We start from the raw sequence: 24,165 nt of genomic DNA, 5'->3' as shown, positions 1-24,165 counted from the left end.
TTTCCCGGAAGCACACGCGGGAGCTTTTGAACGATTTCCACAAGAGCTTTTTCAACGATTTTGGCGCCACCAGGCGGCTCCATTTGACGCATCGCGTTGGCGCGATATTGGAAAGCGAACGGGAAAATATCATTATCATTAGTTATTCGAGTTTGGATGGTTCTTGCTGTATTGTCGTAATACGATATACATCGTCCGCTCATTTATTAGATGCAAGTATATCTTTTTCTTCGGTGTAATTCACATCATTTATTTCTTTGCACCTCCTTACGCTTGCCGCCATTCCTCTATCAAGCCTCATCGTCTATCACTATGCACTCGCGCTGGGTACGCACACGTGTTGTAAATGGAACGTGAGCATAAGAAGTGAATTATCTAAATGTCGCCCGATGGCCGTATGGAGTACCGTACCGTAAACAGCGCAATAGAACTGTACGAACAAATCAAAACCAATAGGTTGAAAGGTTAAGGGAACGTAAAGCGCCAAGCTGACCAAAACGTACATCACATTGCGGGATCACGTTTTGCTCGGGAAGAAAAATGCATCTCATCGCACTCGGAGTCTATAGGTCTTGTATTTAGTGTTTGTTTTTTCTACGTTTGTCTTAATATCAGTTACATCATAGATAAGTGCTAGAATTCGTTATGAAAGGCAATAGAATGTTATCAGTTGACATTGCAAAGTGATTATAAGTGTATCCGTTTCTTTTCTATAAAGTCTGCTCTCTTGGTTGATGACCCTCTCTCACTCTCTCTCTCTCTCTCTCCTTCGCCGTTCTCAACCGACCTGTTTATCACGGGTTTTGAAAGTAATGTGTTTTCGACGAATCGAAATGATAGTACAGTAAAAGTAGATGGCACTTGAATGGTTCTCAGTTGCAGTGTTTGCGACTTACAGTGATAGTTCTGCTATTTGATAGTACAGTTTTCCACTTTGGTGATTTTGTTCGTATGTTTGTTAGTTTTTTTTTTATTAGCGGGGTTCCACTTCTTCGATCGCAGATATGGAGATATAAATTGATCCACAGTTTCCTTCAGCGCTTGATTTATTTCGGTTAGTTTTATTTGCTCGCTTCGTAGTTGTCACCCTCTGGCATCAATCCTTACGGTTGCCTCGCTGCACACGTAGCCCTCGTCATCGGCCATTTTTGGTAAAAGTATAGGAGGTGGCATTGCGGTGTTTATAGGTTTCTATGCCCATTAGGTGCGGTGGCGCTCGTCTGCTTCATGCAGGACTCTACAAAATTTCTGCCACCATTGGGGGTTTCCGTATAAGGTCAGGAAGATTTGGATTAGTAATAGATATTATCGGTTATCTTTCCATCGATACGATTGGGACACGTACATTTGTCTGTTATTATACCATTGTTCATTGGATTAATTATGTTTAGAGGGTATTCAAATTTATTGCCCATCGAATGGAAGAAGCATTGGCTGACCACCACTACCGTTGGATGCAATGTGCAATGTTGGTTTTTCACATGTGCGGCTGTCAGGACAGTGCTTATTATTGGCTAATGTTTTGTTAGGCTCGCTGTTACTGGGGAAAAACGTGTTCACATATGTTAACGAAATAATCCAAAGAAACCCTTTAAGTGAACTTATTTACGGCCGCTCCGAATTGAATGTCAAATGCGTGTTTTCAACAACTATACTATGCACAACAATAATAAATACTATTGCGATGCGAATGCGGTACCGGAAACAAAAATAAATACTAGACGCAAAATCTTATTAGTTCAATAAACTTCGGGTACGCCCGATTGAGAAATTCAAATCAACATTTCAAACCAAACCAAATTCACTAAGAGTCAATTTTGCGATTACTGAGGTGGATTTTAACAATTATTATTGCTATGATTGCTTCTAAAGTCCGTTAAATTAATCTCACAAGAGGTTCCTATACGCTCTCGTTCATGCCCTCTGTTCATAAAACAGGAGGAAACACGAGAGAGACAACTTAGAAAGAAAAAAACAAAGTGATTGAGACAATTCCGAATTCTAAATAACTTCTTTTCTGCGCGGCACAAATAATAACTGATGGCAAATGGTGCTTTTCATAGTTGCGGTATCCAAACCATGCAAGAAATTCGATTGTTGGAGCACGGCACCAAACGCGCTCCCTTCGCCGGTCATCCGGTGATACCTATATTAAACCTAATGACTTACACTTGCCGCTATCGCCACGCTCTACTCCTACAAAAATAAAGTCTCTCTTATTTTCGATTCGTTTTTACAGTTCGTCTTACAAGTTAAGTTACAGTTTGATCGCTCATAAATATTTCACCGACCAAAGGATGACTCGCTGGGTTGCGCACGGAGAGAGTGATCTTCCCCACGCCACCAGACTATACTTTTGTAACCCCCCAAAAATATCCTATTCAAGTGTGTTTTTTGCCTCTTTGCCTTGTTTTGGTTTGGTTTAGCATCTTTTTCATTCGAACCGCTTTTCGCGCTCATAAGGCGACTATCATTGCCCATCGAAACAATGGCCACTGCTATAAAATCACCTCCGGGCTCTCTTGGATAAAGATGGCTTCGAGCGAATCTAGGTGCGAGGCGAGGGATTTGCCAGGAACTGTTCCCCTCTGCTTCAACTGTTCGCTAGCAGACGCCGCGACCGCGATGGCGTCGTCCACTGCGACGTTTGCTTCGTTTTCACACAGATTTCGATTGCTGTCACTGGTGCTACCGCCACCGGAGGATGCCGAGAGAAGAAGGGCCGGTCGAAGGCCACCACGATGACTCAGTGTACCTTCGCTGCCACAGCTCGCAGCGGAACCGGATCGTTCGTTCAGGATTTCGAGCTTATTAAAGTTGAACAGGTTGTTGGCCGTCACAAGGCGCAAGCTACGGGAACGTTCCGCATCGTCGTCGTCCAGCTCGTCTTCGTCATCGTCATCACCGGCGAGTGGTGAACAAATGGTTTTCTGTTCCGGATCACAAACGGCAATTCGTATTGCGTCGGCAAGCTCCTTTCCGCCGATCGATCCCTTGGTTTTTATCCTGCGCTCCACATGGAAGACAGTATGTTCGCCGTGCGAACTATCCGGTTCGTTCACATGTGATTGCTGCGTCCCAATAGCTTCATTTCCAAAGTCACCGTCCCCAACGTCGTCGTCGTCGTGACCAATATCGGTGACCAGACCAGAAACGCTTGCATCGTCTGCCTCGCAACTGCAACCTCCCTCAAGGTGGTCCGTCTGCGTTTCGACCGATTTCATCGTGCGAGATTCATTGTTCGTAGTGGATATGGTTGAGGTGGCCGACTGGTGGCAGGAGTGTTGAAGGTGCTCCCGCTCCAGCCGCCGAATTTGTTCACTGTTCATCACTGGCCACAGGAGGACCAGTGATGCGTGCCGTCATAAGATGTCCTCGAGCGATTTCGCATTGGTTGGATAGTGGTGCGTTTTCGGCTGCACGTCCGGAACTTTCTCTGCCATCTCGATGCAATCCATTTCGGGACCGACGGTCGATTTTTTATTTTCATTTCTACCGGAGGAGATCGCTGACGTTTCATCACCCTCTAGTTCGTCGACTTTCTCCACCACGGAACTGCTCGATTCCTTGCGGCGCTGTGTTAAACAACCGCCGCCCGCCAGCAGTGCATCGTAGTGCTTCAGATTGCTCCGATAGTGGCCACAGCCTAGAATGTACTGTTCCTTGTAGCTGTTGCTGTTAAGCGTACAGCTCGAGTCACGCATCGCATGCCCGCCCCCCAGAGCGGACGTGTTCGTATCGAACGAACAATTGTCACCGACCAGCGAGCTGTCGATGTAGATGTCCTCATTTAAGATGCTCACACCGGAGGAAGGTCGTTTCGGGTGCGGCGGTCCCGCTACATTCTGCGCGGACTCGTTGATGTTTAAGCTTAGCTGACGCCGCTTAGGCAGAGGCAACGAAGCAGTCTTCTGACGGTCGCTAAACTTTTCGGACCCACCGCGCACGGCTATCACCGTGGAGTGGCGCACCGGAGTGGTCTCGCGAGGTGACGAAGCAATCGAATGAGATTTGGAGTGTTGAAAGCGGGCCGCAAGACGATTGGTCTTAGGTGCCACAGGTACCCCCGACGATGCACCAGCACCTTGCGAGTGACGATCACGCGATCGCAACGAAACGGAACATTCGGCGCCGAGCATACTGCTGTAGAACGATGAAGATGCTCCGGACGTCGAGCAGGCCGTGGCGAGCGGAGCGAGACCGAGCAGTCGATTGCAACCGACGGCCACGTCTCGTCGCCCGGGAAGAATGAGAGCCGTATCGTCGGAGATGGGAGATGGCAAAGCACTTCCGGTGCCGTTGCTGGTGATCGATTGTTGGACAGCTTTACGAGTCAGCGTGTGGTTGCGATGCGAATGGGTGCTGCTCTTGTTGCTGCCACCGTTGTTGTTGTTGTTGTTTAGCACAGTACCTTGAATAGTCGTATTTTGGGGGGCAAACTGCTAATCGCCACGATGCGTGTTACGGGGCGCTGGATTTTTACGGTAAATGTACACCTGCAACAAAATGGCCAGATCAAGACTGACCTGCAAAGGAGAATTAGGAAAAGGATATTAGCATAATAATGTCAATAATAGTGTCGATAATGACCAAACTCTCACCTGCAGCGTGCCACAGATCCAGAATTGCGTTGGCGCGTGCCTTAAGATAAAATAACCAGTCTTAAACATATCACCAGCGGTCCACATGATCACCATGCAAATGCTCATCCCATGGGTGGACTTATTCTTGTAGTTCCTCGCGAACTGTGGAAGGCCTGTGTAGAGAAAGGGAGAAAAGCAATGAGCAAGTGGAAAACGCGAAGGTAATTAGAGCACGTGACCACGGCCCGTAGTTCAAGGACAAGAACGGGTACTCACCAAGCATTGCTTCAGTAAAGACGGCCAGAAAGCCGATTGTCTCCATGAACCAGGTAACAGAAAGCAGCAGGTACGTGACGGCCGCGCCGACCGCCCAGACCACTAGCATAAAGTCCACGTAGGACTGGAAGTCCGTCCACTGCCAGAAGTAGCGTGAATCAAAGTCTGATTTGACGGAACAAAAAATACAGCGAAGAGCGAAGCACAGCACAGCGCCCGGCGATTTGTTGGCCGAAGTTTTGACGAATGAAAAAAGGGAGAAAAAGAGAGTAATTAATTTGATATCCATGCAACGCCCGAAGCATGAAATGATGGCTATTTTCAGAGGCTTTTATGTTCCGGTAGTGGTAGTAATGCGGGTGTAATGCGTGGCGCTGATGGAACGTAGAGGCTTGGTGGGTTGGATAGGTGCGGTGGTTAAGCAAATGGGAAGATCGGCCGATTACACACGGAGGAGATGGAAATGGGTACAACAGCACAATACAAAAAAACTGAAATAAGCAAAAATGTTTTGAAAGGATTCGGGACACGCACAACACAAACACCGGTGACGATCGGTATTTTCGATGAACCAAGCGAACATGCAAACGGGCATTAAAATCTTTTCCTTGTGGTCCCCCCGACGGAGTGCCAAGCGACGCAGCGAGCAGGACGCAGCAGAAGGAAGCAGCACAGGACACGCAACGACGAGGCGACCGACGGACGGGGGCTTTGGCTTTGCTTGCAAATGGGATTATTTTTCTATGTCAATAGTATTTTCTTTGGTCACCGCCCTACAGAACCGAGCGCATCCTAAAGTAACGCCGGCCTGTCAGTCGCGGCCTGGAGCGCAGGTGTGGCCTCTTCGGACCATTACTTACGGTTGGCCTGTCGTAAGTAGTGTGCTTTCAACGACCGCACCCTCGATGCGGCAAACGCCACATGGTTCTACTATTTATGCTTTCGCCTCGACGTTAGCGTCATGTCGGGTGCACACCCCGCTATGTCCAAGGATGAGGCACGCGACCTTCCTGCATTGTACTTGTAATGGCTCGGCAGGTTTATATGGGGGAAGAGGCCCATAATTGCCATCTCATGATCGCGATGCATTCGCACGAGCACAAAGTTTACGCAACAGCAGCGGCAATCAGCGTGGGGAACGCGTAATAGCATTTCATACTGCACGTGCCGCACAATCAGGATGCCGCCTTCGCACAAGACCTTGGCTGCGCTTTACATTTGGTTTTATTTTTATGATGGCAATCCCCATTAGAACGGTTCACAGGATGCGAACGAATACCGAAGCCTTTGGTTTAATCATCAAATCGTAATCAGAGAAGAGCAATCTCCATTTGATTAGTCCCGTCGACGACTAATCCGCCCATTAGACGTTCTCCTTCCGATAAGAAACCGGACAGAGGGACATGAACGATCTGCGTCATCAGCCGCCAAAAGTCGGTTAGCCAGCAACCGACGCTGTCAATATGTTGTGCATTGGAGCGTAGCTATTGATGGTCCACCCGACGTCCGCCGTCTTTTGTCCGGAACTGGCCTGCTGATTGTGGGTCTAGGATGCTTGGTTTATTTTTCTGGCCCTTCTGGCGCTGTCTCCCGGCAACAAGAGCGGCGCCAGCGGAGCCGTCCCTTGACCGCTCTCTCTCTTTCTAGCGGTGACATCATTAAACGGGCGTGATTGATGGTAATCGAAATGCGCTGGCGGTGACATTTGGCCGCGTAAACGAAACAAAGCACCCGCCATCCATAACCGGCAAGCTCTACGGCACCACCGGAATTCAATAAATCTGACCACGCACTACGAGCAGTTTTCTTTTTTGTTGTTGATTTGTGTGGTTCCTTTCCTTAACCTTCGACTCGGTGTATGATTGACGGGGTTCCGGCGACCGACGGGAACACAAATTCAATCCATTCTAAGTGTACGTCAGCCGCAGTGAAAATTGAAACGCAAATAGTAGCCTCCCGATCCTTCACCGGAGCAAGCGATTTGACCGGTGAACCGGAAGGATTTATTTCGGGCAGCATGATCCTCGATCCTCGTGGCCAACATCCCCCGCAGTAATGTGTGAAAACACGCCTGAAAGAAGGAGCCACATGTGCCACAAACAGCGACCAGCAACGCAGGATGGATCGAAATTTCTCAACCAAAGAAAGCCACCGCCAAAGTATTCAAGGGCACCACCGACAACACTTCCGCCGGCCGGCTGTTCCCCGATTGCCCTAGGAACACGCCGCCAGATTGATGGGGTTTTTAAGGTTACATCCGCCCCGTCATCCTTGACACATTGTTCCGGCGCAGGGCTACATGGCGTTGTTGATGGGTAGCGTGTGGTTTTGGCTCCCCTCCCGGTAGCCTTTGCTTTGATCAAAAGGTGGATTATCGCCGGTTCGCCGTGAATATTAGGACCATATATTGGGAAAATATTGACTTTAATCGCTAGACCGAACATCGCTAAACCGAAATACCCTTGTTCGTGACCCATGGAAAAGGTTATTTGTCGTCCTTTTAACGTCGCTTCCAGTGGTTCGAGAAGTTGGTAAGTTCGGTATTGGCCGCGGGCTGTATGAGGTATAAATATTAGAGGTGAAATGAATTACGTTTAACAAATCTTCTAAATTCAATGGAAACCTTACTGCATATGTTTTCCACTGTACAACCGTCGTTTGGAGTCGCGAACACTGGTGACAAAGGTCGTTCATTGTCGAAGACTATGCCCAAGAACAATAGTAAAGTTTCTCATTTTGATGCGATTACTAATGCAAAAAGGTGTTCCATTCAGCCTCGCGCGCTCGAACGGGTTCCAGTTCAAGTCCTAGAGCTAGTAAACAGCTGCCAAGGCGCTCTGTAGGCTCCAATACCCTTGGCACGTCTGCCGTGAAACCCGCTAAGAACAAGCTACGGTACAAAGTTGCCTTCAAAAGACCTGAATAAAAAATGTATGGCATTCTGTCGAACACACAATCCGACCGTTTGAGTGAGCGCTCTGTTGGTGGCGTGAGATTGTTGTTTATTGACTGTGTGCCGTTATGTAGGACGGGCTCACGAGGAGAACATACCGCCACATCGTCACATGCCCAAGGGCCCCACGTGCCAAGCTTTGCGTGTCCGTCGCTTTCTTCCAGGACTGACGCGGCGTCGTGCCCTTTTTGGGGGGCGCCTTTCGCGAGAAGCTGTTGATATTCACTTAGCATTCGATTTAAATATTTTTGTTTTCCCTACACCACCACAATAGCCGCGTGGCGGCAATAGCTGAAACCTTCTTCCGGACCGTAAATTTATCCAATCAACGAGACGGCGCACGGGCCGGGACGTCTACACTACACACCCGGATGACCCTGGTTACTCCTGCCGCGGCCTCGGCTCGCGAGTGGCCCAATAAATAGCTACACCGACCGACCAGCTGATGGGCTCCTTGTGAACAGGAAACAAACAGATTCTCCCCCCGGTGGAACCACACGCTGGTACTGGATCCTGCTTCACAGGCTAAACACGGAAACCGAAGCTCAAGTTCGCCGGTGGAACGAATTGAAAGTTGAGGCACGGGTATAACTCTTTGAAATTTATGTCTCGCCCCGGTGTTGGTCCAGCAAAGCGAGGACATGGCCACAGGACATCGAAGTGAGAGTTTTGCATTACAAAAATGGGAATACATGGCGGCGATGCGGCCCTGAATGTCAACATATTCTTTGGTCCGGAACACCATCAAGCAGTCCTGCAGACAGGCTAGGACACTCTCCAGACTTCGTTTGCGGTCTTGACCGTGACCGATATGAAAATGAGCTCGATACATAGCAGTTCTGGCAGAAGGCGCTTTCGTCTTACATCATCATCATCGTCCTTTTAAGTGAAAGGACACTCCCATCGCGTCGCTGACCAAGCAGAAAAAGGTGCTCGGGCCGATCAGTCGGAAGTAAGCGGCCCATGAGAGGGCTTCATGTGCTGTCCCCGGCCGTAGAAGTTCAGCGTGACCTTCAAAGTCTGTGGTCGATGCCGGGCGGCCGCAGTTCTTATGTGGCGCCTTACAAAAGGGAACGACAAACTTTTAAAGCACATCGCTTAGTAAGGATAAAAGGGTAATTAAGCGATCTCCGCAGCCCCGATCCAGCCTTTGATACGGCTCCACGGATGACGATAATGGGTGTATTGGGGTTTTGGAAAGGCAACGAAACAATTACGGCTTTTGACGAGCTTTCATCCAACGTTTCAGATGGTCTCAGTTAGAGGATCTCCAGCTGTCTGGCGCACGGCGTACTCTGGGGTCCTTCCTTTTGCGCCGATTGCGTTTCTAGAACCCATTTGGGCTTTTGCGCGGCGAGTATTTGGAGCGTACTTCGATTGGCACTATTTTTAGGAGTCCCGCGGTGCGTACTTCGGTGCCGCCTGCTTGACGTCATCGGCTTTTTGGGGGTCATTTTTGCTTCTGCTTCTTGCAGCAACACGCCAACATTCGTGGGTCAAAAAGAAACCGAATCCTGGGGGGCTTTGCCATACGTTTGGGAACAGCGCCATTCCTTTTTCGTTGGTTACGACGCCTGAAATCAGGAGCTTGGTTAATATTTCTGGCAAACACGCGACACAGGCGCGGCGCGATACGAGGGCGCGATACGACGTCAGCGAAAGTACGCGACCCTCCGGATGTCAACGAATGCCTCGCCTTAAGCTGAGCGAGAAGGTCACCACGAGCCAAAGAGCCAGCAACCGAGGGCTATGGCAGAAGATAAACGAACGACTTGTGAAGGACACTTACTGGGATCCAAAAGGAAGGGGCGAAGAACGAACGAAGCACGCAGGTCTGGAAGTCACAAAGTCACTTCAATTAGTGAACAGCCACCTCAGAAACGGAACACCCCGAATGGTTTTGCCGCCTCTCGAGAGTTACGACACTTCCGTGGAGAACGCAGAGGCGGACCGCTCTGATTGGAAATCTTTCGCAAAGTTGAACCGTGGCCACCGTCGTGGCAACTCGAGGGTCGGGCGTGCTCTTCAGGCGACGGCGATGATGCGTCCTACAGCGCGTCCTATTCTGGGGCTCCCCGGTGAAGAAGTTGGCCCACTGGAGGTGACGTCGTCAGCTATTCTTCATCCTCGGCACTCAAACAAGAACGGGGGACATAAAGCCCGCTGAGCCTGCAAATCTGAAAAGATTCGCTTACAGGAACGAGTTCGTCCTGGTCCACTCATTATTATGTGCAACGGGCGGGGCTCATTGCTGCAACGATGATCTATTTACTAGGATGATGCTGGTGGGAGATGAAATTATGAGGCAAAACATGAGTAGAGCGCGCGTCCGCGTCATGTACGGCAAATTATTCACATTTGGTCCAGATCTTGCTTCCAGGATTCTGAAGGATCATTTGAACTAATGAAAGCCATCCCATGAAGATGGCGTGTGTGGAGGCGTGAAACGTCACTACTGTGAAGGGGTTATCTCACAAGCATTAGCGAGATGATGCATTCTGGAGGCGATCTTGACCGTGGGTCACTCGAACCGCGGTGTTGTTAAAATGGTGTTGATGATGAGCGCTGAATACGCACAACTACATACAGACACATAGACACACATAAACAAGACTGTGCACACCGACGCAAGCAGATTACACGCAACAAACACAACTCCAGCGTACCGTAGATGTAGTGGCGGGATCGAGACTTCTTCAGGGGTCCTCCCGCGCCACCTGCGGTCGTTGCCGGTGGCGGTTGCGTCACGAGCGCCGAACCGATGCCGATGCTGGTGGTCGTGTTGTGGCTGGTGGCCGGCATACCACTCCCGGTGGCGGTCAGATTGGTGCTGGACGAGCGGCGAATGTTAATTATGCCTCCCTCACCACCCTTGCCGTGCGCCTCGACCACGCCGGCCGCCGTGTCGTCTCCTGCGTTGATGGATTTGATAGTGTTTCAAGTGTGCGATAAGAACGAAACGTTATCAACCGCTAGAGAGAAGGTGGAAACCCGCGACAACCCGTGTACTTTGCCACGATTACTGTGGTCGATCGATCGCTGGTGCTCTGCAAAGGGGTCTGTAGTGCTGTGTGCTGTGGCTGGGGGAAAGTCTGGGGATAAAGCAGGGGTCGAGTGCATGCACTATCTTGAAGCTTACAACCTTACATCCTAAATTTGCAAGACAAACAAAACGTGAGTTTTCTGGTTCAGTGTGCAAGCACAGGACATCAGCCACAAAAGACAAGCATCGCGAGTTGATCCTAAAAACGGTTGAATAGGGGTAATAAAGCAGGAACCAGGGGGTCTCTTCAAATTCTGGTAAACGGCGCTTGTTTCATCAGCTAACCATCCTAGCGACTGGCGCTCGACATTCAGTTGCCGCAAGTGATTTTTCCCAAGCGTTCTTACGTTGAAATGCAGCAACTAAAAAGTGACACAATCCATGCTATAGAAAAATCGGTCAAACATGCAGAAGAATCCTTCGCGGCGCGACTGGTGTGCCAGCCGTAACGTTGTGCAAAGTGGCGGCCTTTTGGTTCAGCTAAAGAAAGGGTTCCCCGCTGGGTCCGGTAGGTGTTGTGGTTTGACTGTTTGCTTTGCTTGAAAGATCCTGGTCTGAAGGAGCATCGAGTGCTTACACATGCTGGTAAGCTCACCACATATTCGAAGGATGCCGCCAAAGGACAGTGGTGTGTTGGGGGGAATCCTAGCATCCGAAGGATTGGGACAGGACAAGAGACACACGCCATATTCTCCGCAAGAAGAAGCCATCGCCAGCCGCTCTATGCAGCGTATTTTAGTGCCACATCGCCACTACTGACCTGAAAAGACGCGCTCCCTCGTACGCATGATGGCGTTGTTGCGGCGGACCTTCACGCACAGGTGTATCATCAGGAACATGGTTATGTTCATCACGACGCTCTGCACCAGCAACGGAAGCTCATAGCGACTGGAAAACCTACGAATAAAGAAGAAGAAGCACAGGAATCAGTTACTGAATTTTGAGACTATTATTGTTTCGTGTACAAAACTGCGTATTTTGCTTCCAACCCAAAAAAACGCTATACGTCGTTGATGAAAAATGGTTTGTATCTTTTCAGGCCTTCGCTTTCATCCCTACCGATCACCAGGCTCGCGGTTGGTAAAAATATAACTGACCGAACATTGTCATTTTGAAATCTGTCTCACTGTTTTGGAAGAGAGAGAACAGAAAATGCATCACCGAGCCGAGCGAGTGTTAACATGCAGCTGGTGCTGACAGTGTCACGCCTGTGATCATGTGTTTGTCAGCTTTGAAGGATTAACAAAAAAACTAACACGATCTCCGTTTGGTAGTTCATTCTTTAAAGCACCATCATGCTCAAGGCCGTCGCGCACAGGGACCGGTGCTGTGCAAAAATTAGTGACTTGAGCAGAACCAAATGTTCTCATCGCTAGACAGGCAGCAAGTGTATGAATGATTTGTGGTTTTATTTTTACACCATCAGATCGTCCGCAGGCTACGGTACCCAATGCGGCACACACTCAGCTCGGAGAGTTCGGTGGAAAGATTCAACCGAAATATTACGCCCAACAACTTATACTTTTTAACCTCATTTCTTATTCAATGGCGGCCCCGTTTCTTTGTGCCGAGAAAATCGGAGAAATATTGCCGGTGCCCGGAATGGAAACTGGCACGGGTGACACACCGGGGAAACAGCATCGGAGTAGTTGGCAACCGTTCGTAACTGTTGACTGCCCGGCTCAGTGCTACCATGCATGGTCACGGTACGGTTCGAATAGAGAGTCCTTTTGGTTGCTTTCTGCCGCACTTATTTATATCGATTTTTCACCGGTGGCCAAGTTCCGTATGTTCCGTACGAGAAAACACGTTACAAAATAAAGCCAAAATAAAGTAAGAGCAATTCTATGTTCAATCAAGCATGTGTAATGTATAGGTTCTTTCTTTCTTCATGTTTTTACCTGGCCTGGCTTCTGTCGCCGGCCATGAACTGACGACACACGTGTTTAATGTTTGGTGTCTATTTTGTGACTGTCTTTTATTCAGTTTTCGGTTTATATTTATACCTTTATGAGGTCCTGGCCTACTCCACGAGGAGCACGGATGATGTTCGGGCGACGATATTTTCATTTGCCAGTGGCCACTGATATTCATTGGCATTAAACTGTGCATCATTCATAGAAATTAAACTGTAACTAAGAACTATGTGACGAATTTGACTTATTGAAGTAACTAGACAAATCTATTCGAAATCTATTTGGAGAATCTTTAGCTTAATACTGACCCAAGTTTTCTCGTAATCTTTTCAGTGAAGTTTCAATTAAGGTTCATTTTAAAACTAAATAAATGAACCCAATGAATAAATGCTGCCGGATTCCCAAACTGTAATTGCTAAAAGTTAAACAAAGGGGATGTCATTTCATCCTGAAGATCTGCAAATGTTGTAAGCATAAATTTGTCACGCTGAACCAACTCGACCACGAACGAGTCCAACAAAGAGCCGTGGCATTGTGTGTCGTCAAGTGCCACGGCGCCAACATTCCAAGAGCCCACAACAGAAACGATAGCTTCGTAACCGGTTATCAGTGACACCGATTCCTGCGGCCAGCGAAAAACGACCCGACGACGACCACGATGTCTTGCTGTATAAACAATCAATAGTAAATCTTGATTACTTGAGCGAATCAGTGTCAGTCCGGGGTTTACTCAGGCGATAAGCTCCCGGTGATGGCCTTGTAGAAAATTTCCAAACTGCCCGAAAAAGCCTACGCACGACCAGAAAGCAGTTTTTGATGTCAATGCCAAACCCCACAACAAGACCACTGCGCGAATAAACACAAAACTATTCCTATCGCAAGTCTTTGAGAGACGGCCATTGAGCTTGACAACAGGGAAACCGAATCCAGCGGGCAGACAATATATTTCCTGGTTAATCCTCTCCCTCAGTTACGCGGCTGCTGTAGACAAACAGTTTGTGTCATGATAATGCAAAGTGAAACGTCCGTTATACGAGCAGATACCGCAAAAGAGCGCGATAAGAGACTATCTACAAACAGACAATGAGCGGTCTTCGGAAGAAAAAAAAAATTCCATTCCAAGACTAATAAATTCTTCCCTTTTCACGTAATTGCGAAAGAACATGTGTAAACTGAGAACTAGAATTTGTAAACAAAAATCACGGACACGGATCACACTTGAAGGCACACACTAAGCGGGGCGATTCCTTGGTTCCAAAGCACTTGATGGACGATGCGCAGATATTCCGTCCCCGTCGGTGGCACTAAACGAGGTGCCGCTGTTATCCAATTGAGCGGAATTGGATGCGATGCCCATGTTGTTTCATGATTTAATCCGGTGGCCTCCACGCACACTTGAGAGTCTTGGAAGGATTACAGTAATCCGTGTGCTGCTCCGTTCCCGACCAAGGTACGTCTTGTGGCTCGGAGTTCGTGGCGTGCGGAATAAAATGCTGACCATCAACAACAAAACGAGAGCGGACTAGCATGCAATAATGATAATGATATTACCCAGGGTGGGCCCGATGTCCGTGATATGCTCGCCCCTTGAGAGGGCCCCGGGGCACTGGTGATCAGAGGCATGCCGGAGCCAGTTGTTGATTCGCGGTCAATGTCACGAAGACCGAGGGCTCCGGCCGCTGAGTGGAGAGCTGGGGAGAAGGGATCATGCGGTCGGTGGCCAGTGGAGCATAACTCGGCGTACCATATGATGCGCCCAGTGCAAGGGAGGTTGGCAGAATGCCGCGCCGGATTCTTCACATTTGGATGGTTGGCTGTCGTGTATGCCAACCGCACGAATTTGCCATTGTGCTACGTGCTGTATTTTGCGTAAATGGAACAAAACCGGCAAGGCCCCCCTTTGGAAGCAGATGGTTTAGCAGACGGAGGTGGCAACGGAACGCAAAGTGCTTCTTCTTCTTCGTCGTCATCGCTAACGTGCGCTGCAATCTGTGCCAAACGGCAGTGCAACAGGTGTAGCGGCGCAGGCTCTTCAGTTGGTACTGCCGGAGACTCTTTCTCGCGCGGGGAGAATAAAATCGATATGTGTCTCGCGCGATTCACCTTTTTGAAGGCGATTTATTTCAATTTAAGCACTGTGTTACCGTTTAACGTTAGGTGTAAAAACACCTAACAAATGTTGGTCCTTAAATGGTATAATAAATTGGCCACGAGCCAGTTGTCGCATATGTTCTATTCAATGCTTCTGATGAGAAGTGAAATCCTACTTCGATTTACATTCTCTTGCTCCGATGCTCTCTAATTGAAATCTCGTTGGAGGGCGCATTAAATGCCCTGCCACAGGCCAGGCGAACCAAGCACTAAAATTGATGTTAGTGCTTGTACGGAATCACCAAGCTCGAATGAGTTATGAAATTATCTCTGTTTGCCCAAAAATGTTAAACTGATCGAATGAGTTAAGAGCACTTACAGAAATGCTCGAATGAGTTATCGAAGAATGCCACATCGTTCAAAAAAGTGATCAAAACCTGCCATATTCCTCCAATGAATTATCGAAGCAAACCCAACTACTCGAACGAGTTCTCAAAACAACTGCTCGAGTATATTGGCGCCTCAGAAGGGATCGTCCGTTGCCATCATCCAGGCGAAGTGGCGATGGCGACACCTTTAAGCTCTAATAAAACAACGCACGCAGCATAGCTAAATTAATCATGCTGCCCTGGCACCTATCTGATTAGGCGCTGGTCGACAGTTCCGCGACAGAAACACAGAACACAGAACCATGTAATAAAACAAGAGCGCTGGAAGAAAGCCGCAGCATTAGCGGCCGACGATAATGGCACTGCGGCTGCTGGTGCCTTATCATCGTCCAACTGGGAGCAACGTGAGTGATGTGCACAGCTCTGGGCAATTTACGAGCCAGTCTAGGTGCGAGCAAAGAACGGGATGTAAAAGGATGGCTCGGATAAACGATGTTTACAAACAACCACATCCTGACCCACGACACGGCTCGGGGGCCGAGCAAGAACCCATATGAAATGCGAGAAGTTCGTCACGAAATTAACACATCTCCTGTGCACAGCCATGGAACAAACGCTTCATTTCCTGTCGATCGATGCTGCTTGATGACGATGATGACGAGCCAGACACGAACATGAGCGGTACAAGCGGTGGAACGAAAGCAAGATCCGTAGCATTTTTCTCGCCTCCAAGCGTGGCGGACCATGTCGGCCATAATTGCTCAACGACGGTACTGCCCTACAACGTTCCGGTAAACACATAAAAACGGGAACCTCTCCGGTCGCCGTGTGCCAGGCGAATAGTTTACGCGACGGAAGTTGATACAGTTTCTAATTGCTTTACATGTTTACACTGGCGACACTGCTCTTGCTGAGTTCTCGCGTGAGCATGTCCATCAACAACCACAACCCACCACCCTACGGGCATCTAGTGGAATGCAATTTTCTATCCCAATCCGAAAGATATCGGGTGCATCGTCCCAGAACAGTGGGACGCAAATGATATCTTAAAAGTGACAGGTGGGAGGTACGGTTGGAGTCAAAGCCTTCAAAAGGTGGCGCAACGCACTCCGCGGCCATTCGGTCGTAAATATCACAGAACGAAGAAAAAAAACCATATTGGAACCGAACGTTACGACCCTGATGTGGGACGGTAGTTAAATTCAATTCGGAGCAAAACTGGACGGGCATAGTAAATACTAATGAAGTTAGCGCAGCAGCGGCCGACAATCCGTTCACGTCAATTCACGTGAGAGGGGGGTTGATATGAGCAGCCCTTGTCGTTCGTGACACGCATCGCTGAATGCAATTGTAGCGGCAAATTGGTCCGACAATTTGTCCAACATTAGCGCCTAATGCCAAATAACAATGGCTAAGGAGACAACACATTTTCCATCGCGTATTTCGGTGCTTCCGAATTGTTTCACAATAACGGTCGAAATGTTTGTGTTCTCGAGTGTTCCCAGAATAAAATATGAACGCTACAGTAACGATGGAATTGATGTAGAGCGGATTTAATAGACGGCATGGCATGTGACAAAGCAGAAACTGTACAGCATTTTCATGGAGGCAATAAAGGTTGATCCATTTGACCTTCGTTCTCTTCGTTTCAAAAAATAAAACAGGGTAAATTAAACAAAATAGTATAATTTTTCCAACCTAACACAAAAACAAAATTCACGAAAGAATAGAAGCACAAAAAAACCTTGGACTTGAAATTGAGACAGCAAAATAGTGGCCCAGTGCCGAGAGTTGCGTCTGTTCTCCCTGTCCCCAAAGTAAGTACGAAGTTTGTAAGCAGCTTACACCATATCCATACACAACCCACAGACAGGGGGCAACTTATGACTACGCGCCTGCCACTATCGAGATTCCAGCCAATTATTGCATCGACGCCCAGCCAGCAGACTTGGCAGCGAACGGAGCCGCGTTCCAGCAATGTTTGTCGTTCTACGTGTGTTTATCGTTAATTATGACATCTCTCACGATGTTGCCGGAGCACCCGTGCGTCAAAAGGAAACCTTACCCATCATCAAAGTCTTTAAAAGGGTTTCTGGTCGCGAAAGGGGTGCAGCTGGTCGCGCACTAGTGCTATGCGATCTTTCGACATGGCCTTCGGTGAGGTGAGTCGTGTTTGTGACATCATAGTCGCGCGTTTCGGTAACTTTGCCTGGCAGCGAAAAGCGTGCCGCGTGCCCCGGGCCAGTGACCATGAATAAATCGGTGTGAACCAAGCGTCGATGTCGATGAGATCACGAGAACTGGTTTCGCCTGGAACGATGATCTCGACCTCCCGCGAGACCTGCCCCGGTGCATCATTGCAACCCGTCCAGTGTGGCTCTCTGCATTGCATACCCCTCTCGTAGAGAGATTTATGACCAATGTCAGGGTCACTTCGGTCCCTCGGGGTATTTGGCGGATGCCGAACACTAGCTTTCTTATCAAATTAACTTGGTTGATTGAATGCAGGGCACAGCGCGCTCGCTCCAAAACCCAATTATCGTTATTGAATTGCAGCACTAAAGAAACATTCCTTCCTTGGAGACTGTTCTCCGTGGCCAATCGATTCGATTGCGTCAGTAACTTTGGCCCTGCATTAAAAAAATGCCGCAAGGGAAATACACGTTGGGGAAGGCAACATAGTAAGGCAATTGTTTCCCATGGCACTCCTTCGCGCGGATTATGGTTGGTCTTACAATTCGGACGTTGCTGGACAAACGAATATAATAACCGAAGCGAAAAACCTACGCTTACCTACAACCTTTTGTTAATTTAGCTAAACGTCAAATCTGTTTCCATTCTCGCTTTTGGAATGCTTGCATAAACCACAAAATGCACTGACCACACAGAACATATGCCTACACCTCAACATGGAGCAAAAATAGGATACATAATTGATTGCTCATACAAAATGGAAAATATTTACGCAACGCTTCACGCAACCGTGGCACGTTTCGAGCACGAGCTAATGGACCAACGATGCTCCCACACCCAACGTCCAATTACGATCAATTTGCACCTACTTTCATCGTTTATCGGACAGCGTATTGTACCGACATACTCACTGCATTTACAAAAAAATATTGTTATCATTAGCATTACAAAAACATCTCTGCAAGGCGTGTGCCCGCAGAACGCCCCAAAACTACATCAGACTGACGACATTAATGTGTCACACAGCAGTTCGATCCCCGTGGAAGGACAGTTTCGACCAAAACTAGGTGGAACCACCTGCCCCGGCCATGGGGGCGCTTGGTAACGAAACATAAAAATCGATATGCAAGTTGAAAGGAAAGGTAAAGGAGTATCGCCGTTTGTCGGGCTGCCTAAGAGCAAGAAAACTGTATGAAATGGTTTCTCGAAGGTCATGAAGATACAGCTGAATGCAAAAATAACAGACAAAATTAACACTACTCTATTGCGCTAACATAAAGCGCACGAGGGATCTAAGAAGCGCGACCGGATAGGCGTTTCCGATCAAATTGAACTCCATCGGGGCCGGACCATGTGCGTCGCCGGACGCAACTTGACCGCCGGACAACGCCGATGAACGGGCCGATTGGTGGCGCAGTTTTGCACATTTTATCACGTTCACAGTATCAAACCACCCATCCACATCCAATCACTCGGCTCGTATGCTTCGCACCTCATTACTATGCGTACAGGGCGGGAGAATTAGCTGACGTAGCTCCGCGATGGACAAATGATGCCCGGTTAAAACCGATTTAACAATTCCGTTTGAACCAGCGACTGCACTGAGTTGCATATAAGTTCTGCGTTTTTTACTCCACAATCCTCGGTTGTCAATTGTAGAGAAAACTAAATTTCGATAATACCTTCCGGTCGGAGCCGCAACGCCACGAATATGCAAATCCCGCTCCCATGCCACGTGCGCACGATCGTGGCATTATTATTATTTGCATCTTCTCAGGCGAAGATGGCGAGGCCCACATCGCAGGTGCAAGGCAATCATCATCCTCAGTCCCAGCCCCAGCCAACACCTCTATTTGCCGTTTGAATTACCAGTCAATTGGCGTCGATCGTGCGTCGGACAGGGCACGATGTGCGCACAACGGCCGCACACTTATTGCGTTTGTTTCCGCTGCCATTAACGCTTCGCGTGGTTTCAGGTTCAGCCACCGACCCCTGCGCCCTTTCAGGTGCAGCTGGCGAAGTTCAACCGACGCGTCATCGCACTCACAAACCGATGGCCGATGGAATTCACGGTTGTTGTGCTGATTCATAGGGCCAGCCGATGGCCAAGAATTGCGTGGGGGGCGTAGTGGGAGGGCCTCGCGTCGTATCTTATCGAATGCGTCCGGCCATCTTCACAATTTATCGCGGAGCCCATCCATCCAGCCAGTAACTTTGCGTCCGAGGGCCCATTCGATTGGAGAGTTCGAAATGAGGAAGTGCTCTTATCACCCTGTGGTAGATAGTTGTGCGAAGCGCTGTGGAACTAGACGTGATGTTTAGCGCAACCACACCTTTCTATTTTTATACCCCATGGCATGTAGCGTCTTCCTTCCACAAACACGTTTGAATCGAGGTTTTACTATAGGTGAAAGTAGTTGGTCTTCGAAAACCCAAGCCAAGGCCAAATTTTGTTTTTCTGCCACGAGGCATGTTGTTCAATTAAAAAGGCCGCAATCCTTTCAGAACGGGGAAAACAAGAACCACCCAAGACGGACCATTGGACCAGCAGAATGGAGAGTATTCATGTAATGTGACGGCTGTGATTCGGTAGACGCAGACGTTTGACCACAAAAACGATACTCAACAGCAGCACTCATGTGGTCTACCGATAAAACGGGAACTGCCAGCATAAGGATTGGATGCCGAATGGTCCAATTGGCGCGCAGAGGTAAAGATTTGTGAACCACCCGGAATGGCATGAATGTACGGGTTGGGCCGATATTATCAGCATTTTTATTCTTTTCCTTTACCTCTTCGTTCCTGCGGTGTGCTTCTAAGGGATTAAAATGCGGAAAACGGGCTTGGCAACCCCGAAGCACAGAAAAGCCTTTTTTGGAATCAGGCAGGACGGAGGTCAAACTCTGGCCAGTGCACCAGGTTTGTGCTTCCAAAGAACGAGCATAAGGAGCCTAAGGATAGCTGATCGGCCCTGAGGGTGGGCCATTATCTTCGCAACGCACGTTCATCGCATGATTCGCATACTTTACGGTATGCAGGTATCTGCGATGGACGGTGCTCGTCCTTCAAGGACACGGCGCTATTTTACGAGTTTGTTCCCTAAGGAAAAATGTGATAGGCATTGGCCAAAAACTTACCAGAACAGTATTCGCAGCGTGTTGGCAATCAGCAGGGCGAGACAAACGTGCAGCGAGAAGCCCTCAGGATCCTGGGTCTGCTTGATTTGGCGATACTGCGGAATGTAGGGTAGAACTCCGCCGACCACCATGAACGAGGCCGACGTCCAGCCGACGAGATGGCCCACCGTGAGCCCGAGCTCATCGTTGATAATCCAATCCATCGTTCGCGTTGCTGCCGCTGAAGCAGCGCTTGGTTTGTATAATTTGCGGAATTTAGCGTGACTTTGCCGCTATTCGAGGACTTCACGAGGACCGGAGTCCCAGGGGTACGGGTACTATCGCCACGCGCAAGCCGTCACTGTTGTGTTGCGATGCTGTCCTCGTTCCATTGGCGAAGACGACAAAGCGGGCGCCTATAATCGGAAAATGGCATCGATGGCATCGTCCGGCAAAGGTCGTCTTCCGGTGGGAGGATGTTGAAAAATGGTTCCTGACTCGAACTGGTACGAGCCCTTGCGTGGGCTTACGTGAGCGATGGTTAACCTTGAGGCCGTTTTCCGATTCAACAACCCAATGCAAGGCAACTTCCTGCAGGAAATGGATACATTTCCTACCTACTTCCCGCACTGCCACGAAGCACCGTTTTTCTTGACAACGTCTCCGGTGCTGCCAGGATGTTTACAAACCGCAAATCATTGGTTGCTTTGTTCGGCTGGTCGCGATAAAGACGATTCAAAGCGTCGTTGTCGATCGCAGGAATCATCACAGAAACAACGGGCGCAGCTGACCGAACGTCTTGTTGCTTCGTTCGTCTCCACCACCGCCTGCTGATAGCCTGGCCACCGTGTCGTGCTGCACGTTGACCGCCTGATAGCCGCCACTAGACGCCCGGGAGAAACTAGCCAGGGGAAGTTCGGTTCATGTGGGCTTTGTTTTTACTCTCCTATCAAACACACTGATAACACGTGAGCCAAGATGGGACAAAATCTAAGATTAATTCAACTACCGCAGCAGTTCTTGTTGTGACACGTTTAGCCGTTTTTATCGGTTGTTGACGTCGTTTTTCTCTCTCGCCGATTGAAAGGGGGAAAATGTAATCACACTTTTCACAGTGCCAGCGCACACCGCACGATGGTTTTGCCTTCTCTTTCAGCGCTGCAGGACAGGATGCGGAAGATTCGTCGGTTCTGCACTGAACCGAAACGCGGCCGCCGCTTGCAGACTTTCTTTGGCCTCGTTTCTATCGTCGATCCGCTGGCCCGTTAGGTTGGCTAGCCGGCTGCTGGCAAGAGGTGTTTTAGCGAAGACGGCAAAAGTCCATGTTTGCCACTTTCACGGAACGGAATCTCAGACGCCGCGTTCGCGTCGCCAACCCGCACGCTGATCACGGGAAGGGATTATATTTTTAGCGCACTACGCTCACAAACTCAACTATCCACGGACCGAGACTCAAGGCCCAAGCCGATGTTTTCATTCCACTCACTCGCCTTTATCGCTTGCTCGGGAGCACAATTTTTCACGGTTTTGTTGTATCGTTTCGGGAGGAAGATTGACCAGCCTCCTGGCACTGACTTTTAGCCGCGCTCCCCTTTTTCAGAATAAACGTGACCAGTATTCAGCCAGGCCATCCGATGGCGAAGGAAAATTGGGAAAACTCTCAAACGTTTCCGATGTTGCAGACTTTTCCTGGCACTCAACTAGCACCAGCCGATGTTCGATGTTCTCCGGCCGAGTGCCGTATTCTGTCTGGCCGTGATTTTCTAGCCGGACTAGTGACACGCGTCCCGTCGAACGAACACCCAAACACCACCCACCAACCGACGAGCACGCTTCAATTACTATATTTCTGCGCTCGCACGGCCGTTTCTCGTCCGCCGCCATCCACAACACAACCCTTTGCGCTAGCCCTTTGCCGACAAACTTCAAAGCAGAATTTCCCTGCGTCGCGGGTTCACTGCTCCACAACACGGGCACGTACGTCGGTTCTAAGTGTACTTTGAAAAATTATCAAATTATACTTTTACCTCTGAGATGAACCACTTAGTTTTTTTAACCAAAGTGGCACAACGTGGTTTGTGCTTCAATTTCATGGACATATTCTCGTAAACAAATTGTAATATTCAACTAATCTTCTGATTGTAGTAACTGTAACTGGACATACGTGCCAATGGAATCTTTTGACACTCATGTTGTTTTCATTCGGAACGTCAAAAATCTGCCGAAAGAAAATATTTTGCTGGCTTGAGGAATTGATTTTCAACATAGTTTTCTGTCTCTAATTCGAAACCTAGGTGGATTTTGGGCAAATTTTCCCGTAAGTGCACCCCCACTACCTTGTATCAGCGACTTTAGCAATTTGATTTCCTTTTCACGGGCCAGCAGCAACGCAAGTTTCGCCGCATTATTTGCTACAAAAGATGGATGATTCAGCGCTTGAAACCGAACGCGAGGAATTACTGACCCAGCACAGAAAAGAAAAGAAAGAGCTGCAATCGAAAATTCAATCAATGAAAAAAATGAAGGTGGATAAAAAGAAAAAGAAGGAGATTCAAGAAAGTATTGCCAAATTGGAAGCGGAAATCGACACACGCCACGCGGAAGAGCTGAAACGCTTCACCATCTCCGAACCACTCGGAACGTCTACAAACTCAGGAACTGAACCTGCGGCTGTTGAAGAAGTAAACGGACTGGACAATAAACCGGACCATCAGGAAGAGCCACGCTCCAGTAAAGCACAACGCAGGAGAGAGAAAAAGGAACAGGACGACCGAGAACGGCAAGCAAGGATCAAGGAGGAAGAAGCGGTGGTGCTGAAGAACTCGCCTCGTATCATCGAAAACAACCGCATTAACGAAACACTGCGTCAGAGGAATATGATTTCGTTTGCCGTTCCTGCGGATGGTGATTGTCTGTACAACGCAATAAATCATCAGCTCTCCTTGCTGGGCATTGGTGAATACAGCGTTTCGGATCTACGCAACCTAGCTGCAGAGTACATCGAATCAAACAAGGAAACTATGATATGCTACATGAGCCACCCGGACACCGGAGACATGCTAGATTCGGCCGGTTTCACTAAATACTGCCAACAGCTGCGATCAACGAAGGTTTGGGGAGGTGAAATAGAAATTAAAGCACTCTCAAGCAGTTTGAAGTGTCCGATAGAAATCATACAAGCTAACGGTCCGTCGACAGTGCACGGCCAGCTAGAAGATGCTAGTAGAAAACTAATTCTAACATATCATAGGCATATGTATCGTCTCGGAGAGCATTACAACTCAACAAAACCCGTTCCCGTTGTAGAGGAAAAGCACGATGAAAGTGAATAAAGTGAATTACGGCGTTTTGTCCATCTCAACATCTTTTAAGATGTCGACTGGTTTAAGGAGCAAAATTATGTTGAATAAATGTCGTTTTGATAATGAGTGTAGAACAATAGAACAGAATCAATAAGACAAACCTTCCACGTTCATCAAACACAACAGGCCTGCGATATAACCCGATAGCTATCGTAAATTATACTCACGAAATGTAACTTTTTGTATATTTAATTTTGATTCCTAGCTTCTTAAATTTTTTATGATTTGAACCAACTTGCTTGT

At 48.5% G+C, this 24,165-nt stretch overlaps 2 protein-coding genes across 3 annotated transcripts; one reads left to right on the top strand and one right to left on the bottom strand.

Moving 5' to 3' along the window:
- Positions 1 to 4,411: 4,411 nt before the first annotated feature.
- On the bottom strand, positions 4,412 to 22,340 carry LOC131206928 (solute carrier family 66 member 2). 2 transcript variants are annotated; one of them, XM_058199529.1, is made up of 6 exons: positions 20,582 to 22,340; positions 11,616 to 11,752; positions 10,479 to 10,724; positions 4,860 to 5,024; positions 4,602 to 4,756; positions 4,412 to 4,526 (listed from the first exon to the last, which is right to left on the bottom strand). In XM_058199529.1, exons 1-6 carry the CDS (start codon positions 20,782 to 20,784, stop codon positions 4,443 to 4,445), a joined length of 990 nt encoding a protein of 329 aa, XP_058055512.1. In that variant the 5' UTR covers positions 20,785 to 22,340; the 3' UTR covers positions 4,412 to 4,442. The 2 variants fall into 2 exon arrangements, with proteins under 2 accessions (XP_058055512.1, XP_058055513.1); XM_058199530.1 differs by lacking the exon at positions 10,479 to 10,724.
- Positions 22,341 to 22,951: 611 nt separating this feature from the next.
- LOC131210023 (deubiquitinase OTUD6B) lies at positions 22,952 to 23,947 on the top strand. Its single transcript, XM_058203207.1, has one exon. The coding sequence runs from the start codon at positions 22,981 to 22,983 to the stop codon at positions 23,890 to 23,892; it is 912 nt and encodes a 303-aa protein (XP_058059190.1). The 5' UTR covers positions 22,952 to 22,980; the 3' UTR covers positions 23,893 to 23,947.
- Positions 23,948 to 24,165: the final 218 nt, after the last annotated feature.

This window comes from Anopheles bellator, chromosome 2 (genome assembly GCF_943735745.2).
Source record: "Anopheles bellator chromosome 2, idAnoBellAS_SP24_06.2, whole genome shotgun sequence".
In the NCBI taxonomy this organism is placed as follows: Eukaryota; Metazoa; Arthropoda; class Insecta; order Diptera; family Culicidae; genus Anopheles; species Anopheles bellator.
This window is presented reverse-complemented; position numbering and strand designations above follow the sequence as displayed.